This window comes from Dendrobates tinctorius, unplaced genomic scaffold (assembly GCF_039654945.1).
Source record: "Dendrobates tinctorius isolate UK_male_01 unplaced genomic scaffold, ASM3965494v1 ptg000070l, whole genome shotgun sequence".
In the NCBI taxonomy this organism is placed as follows: Eukaryota; Metazoa; Chordata; class Amphibia; order Anura; family Dendrobatidae; genus Dendrobates; species Dendrobates tinctorius.
Window position 1 is genome coordinate 58628793 of NW_027361738.1, and position 22688 is coordinate 58651480.

The following is a 22688-nucleotide window of genomic DNA, read 5'->3' on the forward strand; positions in this document are numbered from 1 at the left end:
TCTAGATTCTTGGCACAAAGGCTTCCTCTTTGTTTATATGTTTTATGTATGTGGTAGAAGAGGAATATCATATATAGCTTTGTAACTACCAGCATTTCCAGATCGGACTCTCCTAAAGTACTAGTGAAATAAATGGAGATCCCCATAAATTCCATCCAAGCCATTTTCAGTAGAGCGATATAGGGGTTATATCTTTGACATCCATGAAAAAAGTGGTAGACTATAAAGAAAATGCAGCAATTTTTTTGGATACAAAAAAGTGCAAAAACTTTATTGTAAATTCAGATAAAACGGGACATTCCCAGTACAAGAAAAACGTGAGTTTTACCTATGTTTTTTTGGGACTAAAACCTAGTCCTTACTCATGGATGGCTAGCCCGAAACACATAGGACAAGTTGTTTTTTTTTTTTTTACTATTTGGAATACCCCATTTTATCTGAATTTAGAATAGTTTTTAATATATTTTTTATCCAAAGAATGTCTGGATTCTCCTTATATTCTACTACATTTGCTACCATTGAGCAGGAGAGGTTGTTTCTTCTGAGCAGAGCATTGCTGGCAACGTCAACTTGGGTGAGCTGGATCTCCCTTTTTCTTGTAAAAAAAAATAAAAAATGGTGGCCATATCATATCACCATCATGTTGTGATCCCGAGCCTTTTGGAAGGTCAGCGTTTTGCATCAGTATTTTACATAACACTTTTTCACTGGAAGTGTTTAAAGTGGCGCTTTTTGCAAAATCATGGCCCAACTATGGGATTTTTTTCGGCAATCACAGAGGATGCAATTTGACCCCGACTTGTGAATGTACTCAGTCAGAATTGGACAAAGAATGCTTTACAACTAGTGACAAGAGAACGTGTTCGGATAGCATGTTATCCAAGCATGCTCAAGTGTTATCAGAGTATCTTGGGCGTGCTCGGATAATATGTTCGAGTCCCCGCGGCTGCTTGTCTTGGGCTGTGTGATATCAGCAACACATAAGGGGATAGCCTGTTAGTTAGGCAATCCTCACATGTGTTGCAGCTGTTGCGAATCATGCAGCCGTGAGGACTCGAATATATTATTCGAGAACGCCCAAGATACTCTGATAACACCCGAGCATGCTCGGATAACATGTTATCCAAACACGTTGGCTTGTTACTATTTACAAAGCCAAAAACCGGTATTAGCACAGGAACAGGTGCTCATCACTGTGGTTTCTCTAGGAAAAGTTCTCACACTCTGCAATGAAGTCAGAAATGATTCCATAGAGATAATAAAATGAGCAGTAACCACATGCAAGACGGCACGTGTAAAACTCAGCAATGTGCACCCTCCCTACAGTGTGTGCAGGGTTAGAAAGCACAGTACAGTACTGATCGGGGTGGGTTAATACTCCATATAGTCGGCCATACTTCCTTTTCCAGTTGAATTATCGCGATTTATCTGATACATAGAGGAGATGCCCATCCCTGACCAATTCTATTATACCATTACTACAATTAAAAAATAAATTGGGCACTAGAGAAGTTTCTCCTTCCTAATAAGAGATCTTGAATGTTAAGGCCACGCGATATGGCAAGAATTCTATACTTACAGTGCTGCTCACCATTATTGGCACCCCTTCATTTTTTTTTCAGAAACTGTACAATATTTTCACAGATAAATTAAAATGCACCAAAGTTATATCCTCAGGATTTTTTAATTCATGATCCAAAATAATACAACAATAAAACATTGTTTTTCAACTTACATGTTGCAACTTCACAGAAGAATCAGAATAAACAGCATGTGCAGCAATAAAGACACCCCTAATATTTGGTTGCACACGCTGTAGCATTGATAACAGCCTCCAAACGTTTCTTGTAGCCATCTATAAGCTTCTTGCACTTCTCAGCTGGTATTTTATCCCACTCTTCCTTTGCCGTTTGTTCAAGCTTTAAATCTATGCAAGGTTTTTTTTTCCTAATGGCAGATTTCAGCTCACCCCAAAGATTTTCAATAGAAGGTCAGTACTCATTGTTGGCCATTATGAAGTAGTCCATTTTTTTGTTTTTCAACCATTCCCGTGTACTTTTGAACATGTGCTTTGGGTCATTGTCTTGCTGGAGGACCCATGATCTTCAACTCAAGTTTTCTTACACTGGGTAGGACATTTTACTCGAAAATCTCTTGATAATTCTCTGATTTAAGGATTCCTGTGATATGGTCAAGGCCTATCAATTAGCAGGGGTATATGTACCAATATCAAAATTCAACCAAATAGCAAATTGGTATATGTTAAAATTAATGAATCCTTAAAAGAGATAAAGTGCCAACAAAGTGCAAAAAAAGTGCTTGTGCGTTAAAAACCACAATCTGTGCAATGCCGCCCCAGTGTCCTTACATAGGGGTCAGAAACAATTACATATGGGTGCAAAATTATCTTCATGCACCATTACTTAAACTCAGGGGTCCACACCAAATAGACAGCTGATTATTCTGGGATAGATATATTACTATTATAAATGTATGATCCTATATGGCTACCAGAACCTTTCCTTATCATTAAATCTCAGATACATCATTAGATCTCAAAACATAGCAATAAATGTATCCCTCATGCACATAGGGCGGACTTTCCATTTAACTATGTGTTCACATGCATTATTAAGCAAGACAGAATGATTTCTATATTACCCTCAGAGCACGATATATATGGGGGCACATATTCCCTCCAAAGAACCTGCAAAAAATGTAGCTCTTATGGGACTTATTGCAGACAATCAACTGTACTGGAAATGGATGCGCCAACATGTTTATTGCGGAACAATTTAAAAAAAAAAAAAAAAAAAAGAAGGATGGTAAAAAATGTGTTCATGCCGAGTTTTATTTGAAGAGGCAAAATACCACGTGGTTAGAGTGAAATCCATGTGGTTTTTCAACACAGTTATCAATATTGATGCAGTCTCTGGAGCAAGTTTTCCCCCAGACTTGACAATAATCCACATCAATAACTTTTTTTCGATTTTTTAAAACAAGCAGGTTGTAAAAAAAAACAAAAAAAAAAAAAACCCTCACTGTATGAACGTCAATGTGATTTTCCCATTTAAATCAACAAGTATTGAAAATTATTTTAGATGTGGATTTTGGAGCAGAATTTGCTCTAAAACCCACATTGAAAAACTCCATGTGAACATATCCTAATCAAAAGATTGGAATCCTTATGGATAAAATAACTTAATCGGACTTACTGTGCGCTGCTAGACAAAGTTCAATTTAACACGACATGAGAAGTTTAACTGTTTAATTCCCTTTGTCTAGCAGCGCACAGTAAGTCCGATTAAGTTATTTTATCTATAAGGATTCCTATTGGCGGTCACGGAGTGGACCTTCGGGCGTGCAGCAGGCTGACAGTTGGTTCTTATGCCTTTATCTCTCCTGGAATAGGTGAGTGGATTTTTATATTCGATTGATTCACCACCCGGATAAGACCCTATTGCGCTTTCTTTTTTCCCTAGCCTTTATAATATCTAATCAAAAGATTGACTTATAACTGATGGCAAATGGTATGAAAACGTAAATCAAGCATACTGACTGCCAACGCGCCTGATCCTTTTGTGTAAACCAGTAACTTGACATTTGTATTATAAACCGGACCATGGTCCCGGAGAAGAACTCGTGCTTTTAGTTGGAAGTCTGTACTGCCATCAGTAATACCAGTAATTCTTTTATACCTCCTAATTAAGTTAGATAATGAATGCAGACGTATTGCGAAGAAGAAAATTCTGCTCCTATATAGAATAAATGCCCCGCAGTGTATCTACAAGATCCTGACATTACCTGGTGAGAACTCTTTATGCCCCCAGCTTGCCTACTTTAAGCCATAAACATCACTTTGCACCATTTAATTATAACACAGCTGCCTACAAATTGAGCGCAGTTCACCATAATGAATAGCACACAATTGCAATATATTTGTTTTTTTCCTATTAATTTAAGCATCCAACCACGTCACAGCTAAACCACTTCAACATCAATCACAAAAAATTAATGAACATTGTAAGGCCGCATCTGCGCTTTATGCTTGTGTATGTAGATGCCAAAAATTTTGAAAAATCAAAAATATTTGGCAAGATACACAGAAAAGGGTCTCCTCCCTCTTCCTACTATGGCGCATAGTAAAGATTGAGCCAGGTTTCACTGCCCTTTCCAGAAGACACCAATACTTCCTCTTACGATTATGGACGTGTAAAAATGCAACCTGGTCCCAGAAATCATCACCAAATAGGAACAAGGTAAATTGTAAGTACTAAATGAGCGCAAGTGGTCAATTAGAAGATATATGTACCATTGTCACTGTTTTTTTTCTGGTTGGTTTTGTGTCCTGGTCCCAGAAACGTAGATTCTCACCTAAGAAATGAGCTATCAAGGACTTCATGATCACAACTAAACCTTCTGCTTATACACACACCAATTAAAGGGTTGCCACACTACTTTATATTGATGAACTATCCACGCACACGTCATGAATATCAGACCGGTAGGGATCGGACATGCCCACAGTTCAGCTGTTTCATTCCTGGTGGTGGATGGATGTCAGCAGAGCTGAATAGTACGTCATCCGAGTAGTGGACATAGCTGGGTAGTACATATCCGCCCCCATTCAAACAAACAGGAGTGGATCTGCGGTAACCGTAATGGCCACTACACAGTTGCCGGAACTTAGAGATTCAACATCCCAAGTATTAACATTCACCGTCACCGGCACCGAGAAGAGCTGAATGATGGGGTGTAGGAACTCCAACGATCCTTTGGACAGATTATCAATATAAAAAAAAATAATAGCCCGACCCTTTTATCACATAGCGTAAATGTCAAATATCAGCCTACTGATCTACTGTCCATACATATTTCAGAAAAGACATTACCTGGATCCCGTTCGTTTGGAGGCTTTTCTGTTGCGGTTCGGGAACTATAGGTGTAGAAGTGGTGGCATAGGTATATGTCACTTGAGGAATCAAGATCGTCCGTTTGTTGGCAGCTAGTGCTCTTAAACAGGGCACACTGTTCTGACTGGTAATGGCAACAATAGTAGGTAATTGGGCAGTGACGGTAGGAATAGCAATGTTTATGGGATTGGCACTTGGGTTTACAATTAGAGCTGGCTCCAAGTTTGCAACACTGTCCATTTGCATTGGCTCTTTTCTAACACAAGATAAGTTCAAGGGTTCTTCTTGAAGAGAATAAACACTGCTCTGGTAAACGCTAGTTATGGAAGGTCTTTCCGGTACATTTCCAAGCTGCTTTGGTAAGGATAAGTCTAGAGGTTCTACTTGCTGCTCCGATGGGCCCTGCACCTCATCAGAGATCGTTGCATCATCTGAGTTATTTAGAGAAGAGAGGTTTAGTGGTGAAGGAGAGGTTGTGCCACTCCCAGAACATTTTGTAGTCAATGGTTGAGAGGGCTCGTTTTTAGGAAGGTCAATTATGCCATTCTCAACTTTATCATTATCTTGCGATTCATTACTTTTTTCTGTTGAGACACCGTTTTCTTCAGATTTTGGAGAAGATGATCGAGAAGACTGTACAGAAATTTCTCCACTTTGCATTTTTGCAAACCACTTTTTTACTACGTCCAGCGGCAGATTTACTGAATCGGCAATTTTAGAAAGTTCTTCGGCACTTGGCTGTGCGTTCAGCGCATGGTAAGCTTTGAGAAGAGATAGGAGGTTTTTCAATGGTGGTTGACTGGGAGTAAGATTTCCATCTGCAGCATCCACAGAAGAGGACTCAGATTTAGCAGGTTCATCTTTGCTACTTTCGGGAAGTAGATCACTCTTTTTCTGCTCATAGTGCTTGGGTTCTTGAAGTGCATTTGTGTTTTGTGATCCATCATCAGAAATTTTGCAAGTGCTGTCCGCTGTAAACTTTGTTTCTTTTTCGGTTTTGATAGTGAGATCTTCCGGTAGTTTTTCTGCTTTGCAAACCTCAAAAGGAACTTCCTTCTTTAAGTTTTGGGGAACAACTGGAAGCTGACTTGGTGGCTCTAAGCTGTAATTTATGATTATTTTGGTTGTACCATCTTGATCAACCAGAGGAAGACTAATAGCTGAAATGACAGAATGACCCGCTTGCTGAATTGTTGCGGAGGTCAGTGTCCCTTGTTCTTTGGATGCAAGATGTGCATGATTGTTTTCTAATACTTGTCGGATTACATTCCCATCCACGGCCACCTTGAGAACATTTTGAATGTCGCTTAGATTAATACTAATAGGTGATACGAGGCCCATAGTTGGTAGAACAACAGCTTGTACCACACCCTGAGGAGAACTGGTTGCCTGCAGAGGGCTACCACCACTGAAGACACCATTTTGCAAAGCGGCTGAACAGTTTATTCCTGACGCAACCACTATGGGCTTTATTTCATAATCCACAGGTTCAGTCTTAATTTGGTTTACTGGAAGTTGTTCCTGTAAAGGCTTGTTCTCTATCTTTTGTCGGATTGGTGGCCGCGCTGGGCTACCAGGGGATGCAGAAAGGGATGGGGAAGAACACTGAGGGGTCTTTAATCCAGATCGTGCTCGTCCATTAACAGGAATAACTCCAATGCATTTTTTACTGCTTATGTGGGAACTGTAAGAACCAGAATGAGAAAATCTCTTCTTGCAGTTTGGACACTCATATGGCTTCTCTCCTTCAAGACAAAAAAAGGAGACCATTAAAGCACGAATTGTAGGGTTTCCGATAATACAAATGTAATATTAAAGGAAATATGCAAAGAAGTCTCTTATTTAGCATTAATTAATGCCTCATAATTTAATTTTGGCTGACAATTTCAATAGGATCCATCACCAGCTGTCCTTCCCTGGTTCTGTTTATCCGATTGCCACTACGCTCCTGAAGTGTAAAAGGGACGTCACGATACAGATAGGGACTAAAGACACTGGCGGTGACGATGGAGGAATAAGTGGGTGAGCAGAGGCATACCGTGAACCTTGTGGGCCTCAATAAAATAATGCCCAACCCAATCTTAAACTATCACAGGTCTGTAATATTACTGGTCATCTTACATGGTCCAAAATCGACCTTTTGGCTCCGCAAAAGAGCCAGGCAGACATGCAAACCCTAAATTCACTATAGTTGCAACGTTCAGGATAATTATACATTTTTTTGGGGGGGACTACATGGAAAAAAATGATTAGGACTAGTCAACTCCATTCAAAACCTAAAATTACCACCCAAGATGACATGTTTTGGTGCATTGAGGTGGTCTAGGAGGGTCTTCCAAGAGGACTACATATTTTAGTAAAAATGTTCAGTCAATTTAAGAGACTTAAATAATTTTGTCTTCCCTGCGCACTGCATAGAAGATACTTACCACTGTGAATACGTAAGTGTTCCTTTAGATGATGTTTGTATTTAAAAGCTTTTCCACATTCAGTGCATTTGAATTTACGGTTTCCTCCAGACTGTGTTACGTGCCTCTGCGAGACACAAAACGCGTTTAGTCAGTGACAAGAACTACAAAAGTGCCTTCTACACAGTAGAGCAAATGAAGCTGCAATTGTTTAATAGATGGATGGAGGCAACGTTGTGACTATGGATGAAATGCTAGAATATTGATCCACATTTTTGAATTGGTGCTGTCCATAGCGAACAATGAGAATTGTTTTGAGTTTCAAAAATGTATAACAAACACGCGGGAAAAAAAATATATTCATACGATATAAAAAAATAAAAATAAAACAAAACATGTAACTCACAATCCTCCCTTGTTATGGCCTGTGGCTAGCTCAGAGCTCCAGCAGTAAGTCCCCAACAACATTTCCTAGAGTATTTTGCACCTGCTCGACATGACTGGCATTTTGCTCGCTACCATTGCATTTTAGGCTGCACGTGTCTATTTGCTGTTTGACAACAGTATAAAAGATGAAGGAAATAAGCCAACTTATTTTGGCCTAATGAAGATCCCAAATCTGTATCAAAACCTATTCCCAGAAAATTAACCAATAAATGAACCCCAACTACAGCTTCAATTCAGTCTTTGCATGATCATTATCTGCAGAACACGAGTCATACATTTTCTGCTATAACGTACAGCCTCATTGCCAAAAATTTGGGACACTGTAAAAAAGTATAGAGAAAAAAATTGCAATATTGCAAAAATCTCTTCTAGCCACACAGTATACACAACAGAACATTGATCACAGATCAGAAAGTGAACACTGGATATTTTTCCATTTCATTTAAAAAAAAAGAATCTTATTTTGAAAGCCGCACATCTCGGGGGGGGGGGGGGGAAATCGGACAAGGCTAACAAAAGTAAGTCACGTGACTGTGTATATATAAAAAAAAACATGTTAGAGAGGCAGAGTCTCACAGAAGCAAAGATGGTCAGAGATTCACCAATCTGAACAATTGAATCTAAAAATTGTGGAACAATTTCAAAAAAAGGTTTAATGTAAAATTGCAAAGACTTTGAATATCTCACCATCTACAGTACATCAAAAAATTCAGATATTATGGAGAAATCCATGTGCACAAGGGACAAGGTTGATTATTAATATTGGATGCTCATGATATACGGGCCCTCAGGTGGCACTGCATTATCACTGTGTGGGCTCAAGAATACTTCCAGAAATCATTGTCTGAGAGCACAGATGATTGCCGTACAATCAACAAATGCAAGTTAAAGCTCTATCATGCAAAGAAGCAGCCAAATATCAACACAGTCCAGAAACGCTGCTGTCTTCTCTGGGCCAAAGCTCATTCTAAATAGACTGAGGTAAAAATGGAAAACTATTCAGTGGTCAGATGAATCAAAATGTGAAATTTTTTATGGAAACCACAGCCACCATTTCCCACAGACTCAAGAGGAGAAGATCCAAACAGCTTGTTATCAGAGCACAGTTCCTGCATCTCTGATGGTATGGGGCTGCATTAGTGACATGGGCAACTTAGGCTAGTTTCACATTAGCATTTGGAGGCGCAGCAGATGCTTGGCGCGAAGATCCGCCCCCTGTCGCGCCTCCTCCGGTCAGCTATGCCTATGGGCGCATGCCGCTGCATGTGGCCTGCGTACCCCATCTTTAGCATTGGGTACACAGGCCGTGCGCATGTATGCTTTTTGCCGCCGCTTGCGTCTTTTTGACGGTGCGGCGATAGCACCAAAATGCAACACATTGCGTTTGGCGCTGGTCTCCGCACCGTCAAAAGGACGCATGCGGCGGCAAAAGCATTCCTGCGCATGGCCTGCGTACCCAAAGCTAAAGATAGGGTACGCAGGCCACATGCAGCGGCATGCGCCCATAGGCAGAGCTGACCGGAGAAGGCACGGCAGGGGGCGGAGCTCCACGGCGAAGCTCCACGGCGAGCGTACGCTGCCCCTCCAAACGCTAATGTGAAACCAGCCTTATACATACCGAAAGTTTTGCATCAATGCTGGGCATTATATAAGAACATGTGCTCCCATACAGACAGTGTATCTCAGGGAAGGCCTTGCACATTTCAGCAAGACCATGTTAAACCCCATCATGTATCCATCACAGCAGCATGGCTTCACAGTAGAAGAGTCTTGGGATGAACCGGTCGCCTGCAGTCCAGACCCTTCACCAATAGAAGACATTTGGCGCATTATGTAATGAAAAATCTAGCAAAGTCCCCGGACTGTGGAGCAGCGAGAATCCGACATCAGGCAAGAATGGGACAACGTTCCTCTCCGTCAACTCCATCAATTGTCTCCTCACTCCACCGACATTTACACACTGTTGTAAAAGGAAGAGGAGATGCTACACAATGATGGACATGGCCCAAGTCCAACATTTTTAAGAAGTATTTCTGCCATCAATTTTTTTTTTCAAATAAAATGGAAAAATGTCCGACGTTCACCTTCTGATATGCGATTCATGTTCTGTTGTGAATATAAAATGGACAAGAGATTTCCAAATCATTGCTATCCTGTATTCTTTACATTTTACACAGCAACACAACTTCTTTTTGGAATTAGGGTTGTATATCCTGTGGGGTTGCTTGTCCCACCCTCGCTCAAAAAGGAAGCAGCAGGTGACAGACCATATTTATACAATTCTTTACCATGGTTGTGCCTGTATTTGAACCACCCCAAAATGTGAGCACATCAATCACCTATAGCTCCACCTTGTATTGGGCTTCTTGTACTGGGGGGCACAGTGTCACAATACAGACCATGAACATGATGTCATTACGCCAAAATTATGTCATTATGACAAAACATACATCATTTTGGAAGTCGGGTAGACAACAAGTCAGATGAATGGCATGTGATCTGTTCTGAAGAAGGAAGCAAATGGACGGCTGGGTCATGTGAAGCACTTTCAAATTGTCTAATCGGTATGTTATTTATAATGGAGGGATAATTTAAAAGAAGTTTTATTGGCATGGGGCACAATTTAAAAAAACAAAAAACAAACCTGGAAAACCCATTTAAAGAGGTACCCTCACTAAGCACATTCATCCACAGGACAAGTTATAAATCTAGTGATTAGTGGAGCCCCGATTGATCATATAACGGGGTTGGGCGTGGGGGGGCGGGTCCCATGTGTCACCTTAGTGCTTGAAAGAAATGAAGATTGAGCATGCTCAATGCCACTCCATTCAAAGTCAACGGCACTGATGGGGACAACCGAGCACAACCCACATACTCTGTACCGGACTGCACATAGATGCCCCCCATTTATAAACACGGCGCGACTAAATAAACACAGACTCCCCATTACGTACCTGGTCTTTCCCTGACTTATGTGAGGTCATGTGACGGTCCAGCTGAGTTCTGTATGCGAATGTATAGCTGCACATAGAACAGCTGAAGTTATCTTCATTCTTCTCATGCCTGTACTTAATGTGCTCCTTCAATGATGTGTAGCGCTTGTACCCTCGATCACAGTATGGGCAGGTGAGGAGCTGGGAAAACGCGTCTGGAGTCCCTATAGATGGAATTAAACCAAAAATATCAACGCTCCGTAAATACAGCGCAGTATACGCATAATAGATGGGCTTTCGAAACAGAAGTGATCGACTTAAAGGGGTTGTTTCCCCTTCATTGAAAAGATAATCACTGAAAAAAAAAAAAAACAGATGTACTTCCCCTTACCTGGGTCCATTAGCGATTTTCACCGCTTCTTCCGGTATCTGATTTTGGCACGGAAGTCACATCGACAGCCAATCAGTAAGCTCAGTGGCTGTGAGCAGGACATTGCCATGTAGGAGGACCGTCTTTTTCAGAGCTGTCTACATGATGCCAGAGCCAAAAGCTATAGATCGGTAGCAGCAGCAAAATTAATTCCCAGGTGAACCCAGGTAAGGCAAGTACAGCTTGGCTTGTTTCTTTACAATAGTCTTCGATCAACTTTTACTGAAAGGGAACAACCTCTTTCATGGTCGCTTAATGTACATTCACAAGATATTGCTAGTGTGACATTAACATCAAGCAGGAACATGGATCATAACACAAAAATAAGAGCTACTGCCATTTACCCTACTTATTCAACCATTACTCTCAGATAATGGTGTATGGTCACTTGTTTTAGACAACTTTTTGTCATATGCTCCAATGGCAGGTCTGGACCAGTGATTTATCATTAAGAAAGCAAATGGATGGTGAACAATAGGCTGGTGGCTGTGTAGAAACACTAAAGCCCCCGTCTCACATAGCGAGATCGCTAGCGAAATTGCTAATGCATCACCGATTTTGTGATGCAACAACGATCTAGCCTGCGATCTGGCTACATGTGACACGCAGCAGCGACCGGCCCCCCAGCTGGATATCGCTGATCGTGCAGGAATGTGGAATGTCCTGGGCCATTTTTTAGTCGTCAGCGTCCCACTGGCCAGCGTGCATCGCTGTGTTTGATCACTGGATCGTTGCTGCGTCGCTGAAGAGATCTGCCCGTTCAGCAGCTTAATAGCGATCATTTAGCGACGCACCAGCGATCCCTACAGGTCATATCATTGTCGGGATCGCTGGTGCGTCGCTAAGTGAAACGGGACCCTAAGGCTACGTTCATATGTCCAGGAATCATCTGTTAGAACTGATCCAGCAGCAATCTGTTGACAAAAAAAAAAAAAAAAAAAAAAGTTGTACAACTTTTGTCTGGCTAAGAAAAAAATTAAATTAAAAAAAAAAAAAAAAAAAAAAAAAAAAAGGCATTTCAACTAGTTTTTTTTTTTACATTGAAGTCTATAGAAAACAGATCCATTAAATAGCCATACATTTTCTTCCATTTGAAAATGACCCAATAATCAAACAACGGATCCTTTTGAAATGAAAGAAAAAACTGATGGCTGTTGCACGGATCCATTCATAGACTTCAATGTTAGAAAAAACAAACAAAAAACAATCCAGTTGAAATCACTTTTAAGCAGGTCACAAAAGTTGCGTCTGCACAATTTTGTCAACTGATTGCTGCTGGATCCGTTCTAACGGATGATTACCGGACATGTGAACGCAGCGGGAGAGACAACGTCCGGTGCTTTCTTGGCCATCCATCGTGCATGGCTCTCAATTAAAAGTGGATTTGTCACCAGACTTCACAATACAAACTGAACACATTACTAAATGGATCTCTTAGACCTGATCAGTCTAGTGGACTTACTTTGAAAAACCCAAGTCAGAATGGCCGTATAATACTCAAAATTACATTGGTACTTTAAGAGTCCAGCTACAGCTCAAACATTTACAAAGTACGCACACATCAGGTTGAAGATAATAATAATAATGTATGAAGTTTGTATTCAGAAGTCTGGTGACAGATCTACTTTAAATGAAAGTCAGTATAAATTGATTTACAAGACATCCATAGTCTGAGTGTATTACCTACCCTTAAAAGACATACGGTAATTGCTGGGGTCTGACCACTAGGACCCCCACTGATACGGAGCAATGATATCCCCTGTGTGAATAGATTGCGTGACCACAGTTCCATTCCATTTTGTAGGACTGATGAAACAGTTGTTTCCTCCTGCCTCAAGTGGTGGAAATGCAAATGCGGCCGCCTCACCATCACACAGAGAAACTTTGGGCTTTCCTTTCTTGTGATCAAAAGGTAAGTCTCAGTGGTTGGACCACCAGTGATCATGAATGCATCCTCTATGGACAGGTGATAAACATATCTATTGGCATAAGCCCTTCAAAACAGAAAAGGCAGCAAACATGTAAAATATTTATCTCCGTACATAGAATCATTGAATGGTAGAGTTGGAAGGGACCTCCAGGGTCATACAATAGTGTCCAACCCCCTGCTCAATACAGGATTCATTACATCATCTCAGACAGATGTCTGCCCAGCCTCCATTGAAGGAGAACTCACCACCTCTCATGGCAACCTGGTCTACTCATTGATCACCCTCACTGTCAAAAGGTTTTTTCTACTATCTAATCTGTATCTCCTCCCTTTCAGTTTCATCCCATCGCTTCTCGTGTTTCCATGTGCAAATGAGAATCATGGTGATCCCTCTACACTGACATCTTCCCAATTCACCAGGGACCAGTGTAGACTCAGATGACAATTTGGCTGCGTCTCTCCATTCGGTGACCATTCTTCTTTTTGGTCTAATCCCAGGATGTAAACCTTCAGTGATACCTGTACACATCTAAGGGGCAGGGAATCTTTTCTTTTCTTTGCTAAGGTAATATGGAATGTGGAATCTGAGAATCTAACATCCTTAAAACTTCATTGTTAACCTGACCTCTAAAATAGCTGGTGACTTGAGAGATGAAACCGGAGGTTAGGTGTTATAACTCTTCCTTCCAGCAATCACTTTCTCCTCGCATGGTGACCGTAAGTCATTGTAGTTTTATTACAAAGTATGCCTTGCTTCCAGCTGCTACTGGAAATTGCACCTTGTGGCCGACTCTACCGACTCCATTATAATTCATGTGATTTATTTGTATTTCTTTTCCTTTTCAAAAGAATGGTTATTGCCGCTGTAGAAATTTCTGCAGCCTCTGCACCTTCAAAGTGATCTAGTCTCCTAACCAGTGCAGAGAAGACACAGCCGCTAGGACTTTAATGCAAGTTAGGCCAGGAGAACATTTGTGAAGAATAAGGTGGATTGTCCCTGCTGGGACATTCTATGTTATCCTTCGAGGATAGTGAAGTCAGTGCTGCAACATCAGTATTAACTAGAAATGAGCAGAACAACTTGAAACCCAATTGTTTTAGGACCACAGGATAAGGGCACATCTAGAGCCAGCGATTTGGCCAACATGGGTGGTCTTCGTCTATTTTCTGCAGCAGAATCTGTACCAAATTTGCTACAAAATCCATACGAGTTGCATTTTGATCCAGATTTATCGCGGACACCACCCTATGCATTGAAAAAGGGCAAAATCCGCAGAATCCATTGATATGCTTCAAATTTCCACTGCATGTGAATGACATATGGTAAAACTGCATCCACTTTGCTGCTACTGGAATACGCCGAGGATTTTCCGCTCACAAATCAGGACAATTTTTTTTATCATATCCTTTACATTTGAACAGCCCCTTATGGTTTTTAATAACGATAGTCACTGTATAATCGCGACTTTCTGTTAAGCAGGTGACATTTAATGGAGAATTTTTATCCCTGATCATGTTATCCATCATGGGATTTTCTTGTGTAAATACTGTTGAAAAAAAGTCATTTAGCATATTGGCTTTTCCTCATCCACCATTTCACCCAGACTATTTTTAAGGGGGCCAACACCATCATTTTTTTAGCTTCTTACTATTTTATGTAGTTAAAGAATATTTTGGGATTATTTTTACTTTCTCTGGCAATGAGTCTCTGTCTCAATCTTTGCTGTGTTGATTTGCTTTTGAGGCTATGTGCCCACGGTGCGTGTTAAAACGCACACCAAAAACCGGACTCCTTCCCAGAAATCGCGCGTTTTTTTCCGCGCGATTATGATCGCGATTTTTGCGTGCGATATTCAAGCACATTCCAAGCATCGCTTGGAAAGGGATTGACAGGTTGGTCACACTCGTCAAACAAGTGTGACCAGCTTTTTACTATTGAGGCTGCCTATGCGGCATCAATAGTAAAAGATAGAATGTTAAAAGAAATTAAAAAAAAAAAAAAATATTTTATATATATATATATATATATATATATATATATATATATATATATATATATATATATATATATATATATACACACACACACACACACACACACATACATACACACACACACACCTTCGCATTCCCGGGCCACAGCGTTCCCAGCGATGCCTTGTGAGACCTGTGATGACGTAGTCTCGCGTTGCTATAGCGATCTCGCGAGACTACATCATCACAGGACCGTGCCGCAAGGCATTACTGGGAACGCTTAGGCCGGGAATGCAGCGCGGGACATCGGAAGGTAAATATACCCCGTTTTATTATTTCTTTTTTACAGGGGTATGGTACCCAGGGCCTGGAGGACAGTCTCCTCTCCTCCACACCGTGGGTACCAACCGCACATGAGACGCTTAACTTCCCGCATGGTGGGCATAGCCACATGCAGGAAGTAAGCGATTCTCATGCATTCCTATGGGTGCGGAATCGCGGCAATTCATTGCGATTCCGCACAAAAGAATGAGCATGCTGCGATTTTTTTCCGCGATGCGATTCCGCCGCGGAAAAAAGCGCAGCATTATGACAGCATGTGCGGAATGCCAAAGGAATGCATGGGGGGCGTTCTGTACACGATTTTTAAACGTTTTCGCAGCGTTTTTGCGCAGAAAATCGCGGCAAAAACGCAAAAAAAAAAATCGCTACGTGGGCACACAGCCTTACGGAATTTATTTAATTTTTTGTATTTAGTTAATTCCTCACTACCTACTTGCTTTAATTCTCTAAATGCTTTATTTTTATCTCCTCCTATTTCTCGCATGTTTATTCCCATACGGTATATATTGTGCACAGGTCCTATTCAGGATGCTAATAAACGTCTCCCATTTTCTTTGTGTATTTTTGTGTCTCAGGATATCGTCCCAGTTAATTGCACCAAAATCATCTCTCATCCATTGGAAATTTGCTTTCCTGAAGTTTAGTGTCCTTGCAACCCCTCTACTACACATCTTATTAAAGTATACACAAAAACTTATTACGGTATATACTCATGTATAAGCCAAGATTTTCGGCCATTTTTTTGGGCTGAAAGTCCCCCTCTCGGCTTATACAGGGGTCATATACCTGGGGGTCGGCGGGGGAGGGGGAGAGAGGGTGTCAGACATCATACTTGCCCGTCCTGGCGCATTCTCTGCAGCCTCGCTTCTTCACTGTCTCGCTTCCTGTCTTCAGCGGTCACGTGGTACCACTCATTAAACTCATGAATATGCGCATATTCATGAGTGTAATGAGTGGTACCATGTGACCGCTGAAGACAGGAAGGGAGACCGTGGAGAAGCGAGGCTGCAGAGACTGCGCCAGGATGGGTGAGTATAGCGATATTCACCTGTCCCTCAGTCCATCGCTTGCTCACAGCTGTCTAAGCTGCATGCTGTGTCAGTGACGTTTAGGCAGCAGGGGGCGCGGCGACATGGTTAGTGCGCGCCGTGCCCTCTGCTGGCTGAACAGTCACTTATACAAGAAGCGGCAGACAGCGGCGATGGACCCAGGAGAGGAGAGTCAGGCATTTTTTTCTTTTGCAGCATATGGGGGCACATTCTATGGGGCAGCATATGGGGGCACATTCTATGGAGCAGCATATGGGGCATAAACTATGGATTCCACCCTAGGCTTATACACAAGTCAATAACTTTTCCCAGTTTTTTGTGGCAAAATTGGGGGGGGGTCGGCTTATACACGGGTCGGCTTATACACAAGTATATACAGTATCTTGCGATCACTATTACCCAAGTGACCCCCAACCCTTACATTTGATATGCGGTCTGGCCTGTTGGTTAATATTAGGTCTAGCAGTGCCCCCCCTCTTGTTGGGTCCTGAATCAGTTGTGACATGTAGTTGTTAAAAACCTATCACCTTTGCTGGAACTGCAGGTTTCGGTTCCCCAATGTATTTCTGGGTAGTTGAAGTCCCCCATAATAATGACTTCTCCTTGAGTCGCTGCTTCATCTATTTGCTTTATGAGGATATTCTCTGTTGCTTCCATTATTTTTGGAGACTTATAACAAACCCCTATCAGTAATTTATTATTTTTCCCCCCTCCCCTTATCTCCACCCAGAGGGACTCTGCATTTTCATTAGATTCATATATATTATCATGCAGGATGGGTTTTAAGGATGATTTTACATATAAACACACACCTCCCCCTCGCTTATTTGTACGGTCATTTCTAAACAGACTATAGCCCTGTAAATTAACCTCCCAGTCATGGCTCTCATCCAGCCATGTCTCAGATATCCCCACCATGTCAATTATGTTCCAACAAAATTAATTCTAATTCCTCCATTTTGTTGGCGAGGCTTCTGGCATTAGTATACATGCACTTTATGTATCTCTCTGTACCTCTATTCTTTCTTAAATTATTAACTGTTCTAACCTCACCCAACATGCCACCCCCAATTTCATTATTTGTGCCCAGGTCTCTAATTGCACTGTCTTCCCCTCCTATAAAAGGAATACCCACCCCCAGTTGCTAGTTTAAACACTTCTCCAACCTTATAGCCATTTTGTCCCCCAGCAAAGCTGCACCCTCCCCATTGAAGTGCAGCCCGTCCCTAGTGTAGAACCTGTAGCCCAGGGTTCCCCAACTCCAGTCCTGAAGGCCCACCAACAGGTCATTTGTTCAGGATTTCCCTTGTATTGTACAGGTGATGTGTACAGCCACTTATTAACCTCCATAATCTCCTGTTGCCTCTCTGGCGTGGCACATGGTACAGGCAGTATTTCCGAAAATACCACCTTGGAGGTCCTTGCTTTAAGCTTGCAGCCTATTCCCTGAAATCATCTTTAAGGACCTTCCACCTACCTCTAACTTTGTCATTTGAGCCAATGTGCACCATGACCGCTGGATCCTTATCAGCCCCTCCCAGTAATCTGTCAAACCGATCAGCGATGTGTCGGACTCGAGCGCCAGGTAGGCAGCACACTGTTCAATCACTGTCTTTGTGACAGATTGCCCTATCTGTTCCCCTAATAATTGAGTCCCCCACTACCAGCACCTGTCTGGCCTGCCCTGCTCTCCTATTTCCCCCCTTTACTGGAGCAGACACTCCTCCGGCTTTCAGAGGACATGCCTTGCTGCAGCAGTGCTACTCCTGCACTAACACTCCCCTCATCTGCCAACTTAGCAAACTTATTGGGGTGTGCCAGATCAGGACTAGCCTCCCTGGCGCTCGTTCCCTCTACACCGCCTTCTGTCACCCAGCTAGCTGCTTCACTGTCCTGAAGCTCCAACCTAGCATCCCCCCCTCATCTATCTCACTGAGCGTTTGCTCAGTGAGCAGAAGACTCCTTTCCATAGTGTCTATGGATCTCAGTGATGCCAGCTGCACATTTAGATCCAGTATCTGGGCTTCCAAATGCACAACATGCTCACATCTCGCACAGCAGTATGCACCCTCGACCGGCTGGTCAAGGATTTCATACATGCGGCAAGACGTGCACTGGATGGCATTGGCAATAGTGGAGCACATCCTAATGGGGATTTCACCAGACAGAAATGATAAGTAAAAATAAATAAAAAGTACTAATAAAATATAACAGTAATTCAGCAATACCTCCCTTGGAAACTACCTGAATCCAAAGTCACTGAATCACAAGTCACACACTTACCACAGTTCGCACTTACACTCAGGTCACACTCAGCTCGTTCTCACTCGCTCAGGCAGAAGATTTAAAGAGTTTTTATTATTTTTTTTTCCTTTTACCAGCAAACCACCCTGCTGCTCAATGCACTTCCAAAAAAAAAAAAAAAAAAAAAAAAGGACCGTCAGAGAGAATATCAATAGTGAATCAAAATTTGAGGGACTTTGTGCCACCATGTACCTCATGTACAACACCAAAAAACAAGGACCCTTAAAATAAAGTTTTAAATTAAACCAAGTTTAAAATCATGATATTTTAAGAGTCCTTGTTTTTTGGTGTTGTGATATACTAGGATCCTACCTTATGTATATGTGGTTTTTTCTTTACTTCACGTTCAACCATATGTTTGAGCGAGTGCAGAATAAGAATACCTTTTGTACCAATTAGATGTTTGCCGTAAAATAATTACTTTTTATAGCAAAAGAATACATTCGATTCACAGACGATTGTCCGCAGATTTTCATAAATTTCAAGATAAGATCAGAAAAAAATCAATTAAAATGTATTACAATTGAGAAAACAAAAAAAACGACAAACTAAGAAAGTGAATAGTTGATATACTAAATACTGGCTGGAAAAAGCAGTCAAGAAATGGAGCCGGAAAAATCAGACTCACGCCTCCAGAAGTTTTTTTTACTGCATTGTTAAACATTCTCTCACAAAACGATAGTTTCCGAAGCATAATTACCGTTTTCATCATGGCTACTAGCCTCGGGTGTGCCCTGCCTCTGGTCATCCTCGGGAGCTTCCGGATAGATGACAGTCGTATCACCTTGCTGGAGGAACTCTTCCACATTAGGATCATGGTTTTGTTCATTTTCTACATCTGAGTCGCATTCATCGTCATGTACTGGAAAAAGACAACAGCTTATTAGGGTTTGACCATAGAAATTTTTGTTTTTTGCTGTTTTTTTTTTTTTTTTTACATTTGCAGGGAAGGTACAGAGCATAGGTGCTGTTTGTTGTCTTCTAATTTTACACGTCATCGTCAGGATTAATTATTCTGAATATTTTCGGATTTCTCTCCTGGATCAACAGAGTTTTGGCAGGAAAACTGCTCTTTTTTTTACTTACATTTTTTTCCCATTATTTTGAATGGGTGAAAAACGCTGAAACAACGGACATGTCACAGACTTAAAAAAAATTAAAAAAAACACACAAAAAAAAAAAACTGATAGTTGAAGTCTGCAAGCAAAAAAAATAAACAGGTGCTTGAGATTTCAGAAAGTCTCATTCACTATGTAAAATGCTGAGAAAAAAAAGCGGCAAAAATGTAGCATGTAAACAGCCCTTACAGTCACAATGACCCGCACAAGCACTTCCAGGCAAAAAAACAAACAAAAAAACAAACAAACAGGGTTAGCAACCCTGACAGTATTACAGTGAAAGACAGATGGCACAGAATTTACCATTGACAATAGGTGATCACAGCTCACCTTCTCCCTGCGCAGTGACCCCTGCACACGTCACAGAGCAGTCCCATAGATGTCAATGACCATCTCCAGTCTATACTACAGGCATACATCCCAACTTTTGAGGAACAGAAATATGGGTAGTATGAGCGCCGCGGCAAATTTTGGCCACACGTCAATTCATGCCCATTTACCATTTCTTTCTACCCTGGCAGCAGGAGAGGTCAGAGGGGCGGTGGTAGAGAGGGAAATTTAGCAGATGCCCGAGACTGATTTGCGACTGTCCGCTGTATCTGGGACAGTTGGGACTAGAGAAGAGAGGATCGATTCACGGGTCTCAGATCCAGCGTGCTACCTGGCAGCTGGACGGGAGGCCGCGAATCTCTAACCTTCTGGTGTCCCCGACACGGGTTTCGATTAGCCATAGCTGGCGGGACATCTGTGTGTCCTGCTCATCTGTAGTTGGGATCTGAAGATTTATTTTTTGTTCCCTCATTCACAGTCGGAGCCACCAGAACTTGCTCATCCTTATGTAGCTTCGCCATACGACATCTGGCTTTTTTGTGTTTGTAAGTCCGTGTTCACACGTCGCAGAAATACTGTGTTTTTAGCTTAATGCAAGATCCGCACCAAACTACACAACAACAACAACTTTCTCCCCCTTATTTGATGTGCTTTTGGTGCAGATGTGAAGCCGCGTTTTTAATGTGTTTTTTTTTTTTTAATACAGAAAAGGTCTTAATAAAGTATCTGCAGTTCTTTACTTTTTTTTTTTTTTTTTTTTTTTTTTTTATACACACTCCAGATAGAAGAGAGAATAAAAAGCACCAAAAAACAGTTCAGCTGCATCTTTAGACTACAGGGGGCACAGGTTTCATGAAATCCCATCCACTTTCCTTGGACAGTTAAACAGCAGAATTTTTGCACAAAAATAAAAAAAGCAGAAAATTAGCAGCATTTACGTTACATGTGAACATGGTCTAAATTTCAAAGCAAAGTGGATGTGATTCCACGAGAACCTCTGCTCTCTGTGATCTGAAGACTCTGCAGTTTTGGAACATTTTTTCTCTACATCCTGCTTCTTAAAAAAAAAAAAAAAAACCACAAACACCGCTGCAGTTTTGAGCACAGAATCAAAGCTTTTCTGTACTATTAAAAAAAGGGTTAAAAACAGTGCTTCATATCTGCACCAAAATTGTATCAAATAACGGGGAAAACGTATAAAAGAAACGCAGCAAACACGTCATAATCAGAGAAGATTGCTAATGCATTGTGTGGTGCGGGCATCTGCAGAAAAAACGCAGCAGAAAGCAGCATTACAGTTTGAAATTTCTTATCTGTTAAAACCAAAAAATGTAATCAATCACGCCAATTTTTTTTTACATCATTTACCAATTCCTGTAAATCTTATCGCTTTATTGCACGGGTCATTATGATTATAGGGACGCCAAATATGTTATGTGCGGACTTAGTTTTATTAAAAAAAAAAAATTAAAAATGACAATATTTTTTTCATCCAGTGTGTCATTTTTTCTGTAATTTTATAGGATGAACAAAATCTCATTCTCAAATACATAGAAATACAGCTGTGGCAAAAATTAAGAGACCGCATTAAAACCGTGTCATGGGCAGCTCATTCTCCAGACCTGAACCCCATTGAAAACCTCTGGAATGTAATCAAGAGGATGATGGATAGTCACAAGCCATCACACAAAGAAGAACTGCTTACATTTCTGCGCCAGAAGCAGAGTGAAAGACTGGTGGAAAGCATGTAAAGGCGCATGAAAGCTGTGATTAAAAATCATGGTTATTCCACAAAATATTGATTTCTGAACTCTGCCTGAGTTAAAACATTGTTGATTCTAAATGATTATGAACTTGTTTTCTTTGCATTATTTGAGGTCTGAAAGCATTGTTTTTTAATTTTGACCATTTCTCCTTTTCAGGGAAAAAAAAAAAAAAAATACAAAATGTATTGTTTGGAAATATGTTGTCAGAAGTTTATAGACTAAAAGAACAATTTACATTTTACTCAAAAATATAAAGAGAAAAATCAGACAAACTGAACATTTGAAAGTGGTCTCTTAATTTTTGCCAGAGCTGTTCATTGCTATGTACAATGTATCAGTATAACATGCCTGTGACAAGTTCCTGCAATACAGATTAAGTACCCAAAATTCTCCACTATATATCAGAGCTTGTGGCTCAGCAGTATAAGGCTATGTGCACACGTTGCGGAATTCCCGCAGTAACTTCCGGGAATTCCGGAAGTCCATGCCGCGGGAAAAATTGCATTTTAAATTCCCGCGGAAAAACTAGCGATTTGCGAGTGTAATTAGCTTGCAGAATGCTAGTGTTTTCCAAGCGATCTGTAGCATCACTTGGGAGAACTGATTGACAGGTTGGTCACACTCGTCAAACAGTGTTTGACGAGTGTGACCAACTTTTTACAATTGAGGCTGCCTATGCGGCATCAGTAGTAAAAAGATCTAATGTTAAAAATAATAAAATAGATAAAAAAAAAAAAAAACGGG

General features: G+C 41.1%; 1 protein-coding gene across 3 annotated transcripts in view; it reads right to left on the reverse strand.

The window, feature by feature from the left end:
• The window catches only part of ZEB1 (zinc finger E-box binding homeobox 1), a 146869-nt gene that overhangs the window by 24810 nt on the left and 99371 nt on the right, over window positions 1–22688 (reverse strand). For 2 of the 3 annotated variants that reach the window (XM_073581697.1, XM_073581696.1), the window contains exons 4-7: window positions 19431–19592; window positions 10723–10925; window positions 7343–7448; window positions 4893–6658 (exon numbers count right to left, since the gene is read on the reverse strand). In XM_073581697.1, the coding sequence (XP_073437798.1) occupies window positions 4893–6658; window positions 7343–7448; window positions 10723–10925; window positions 19431–19592 (2237 nt within the window). Of the gene's footprint in view, window positions 1–1665; window positions 2181–4892; window positions 6659–7342; window positions 7449–10722; window positions 10926–19430; window positions 19593–22688 lie in introns of those variants that run through there. The other variant, XM_073581698.1, reaches the window with a different exon arrangement.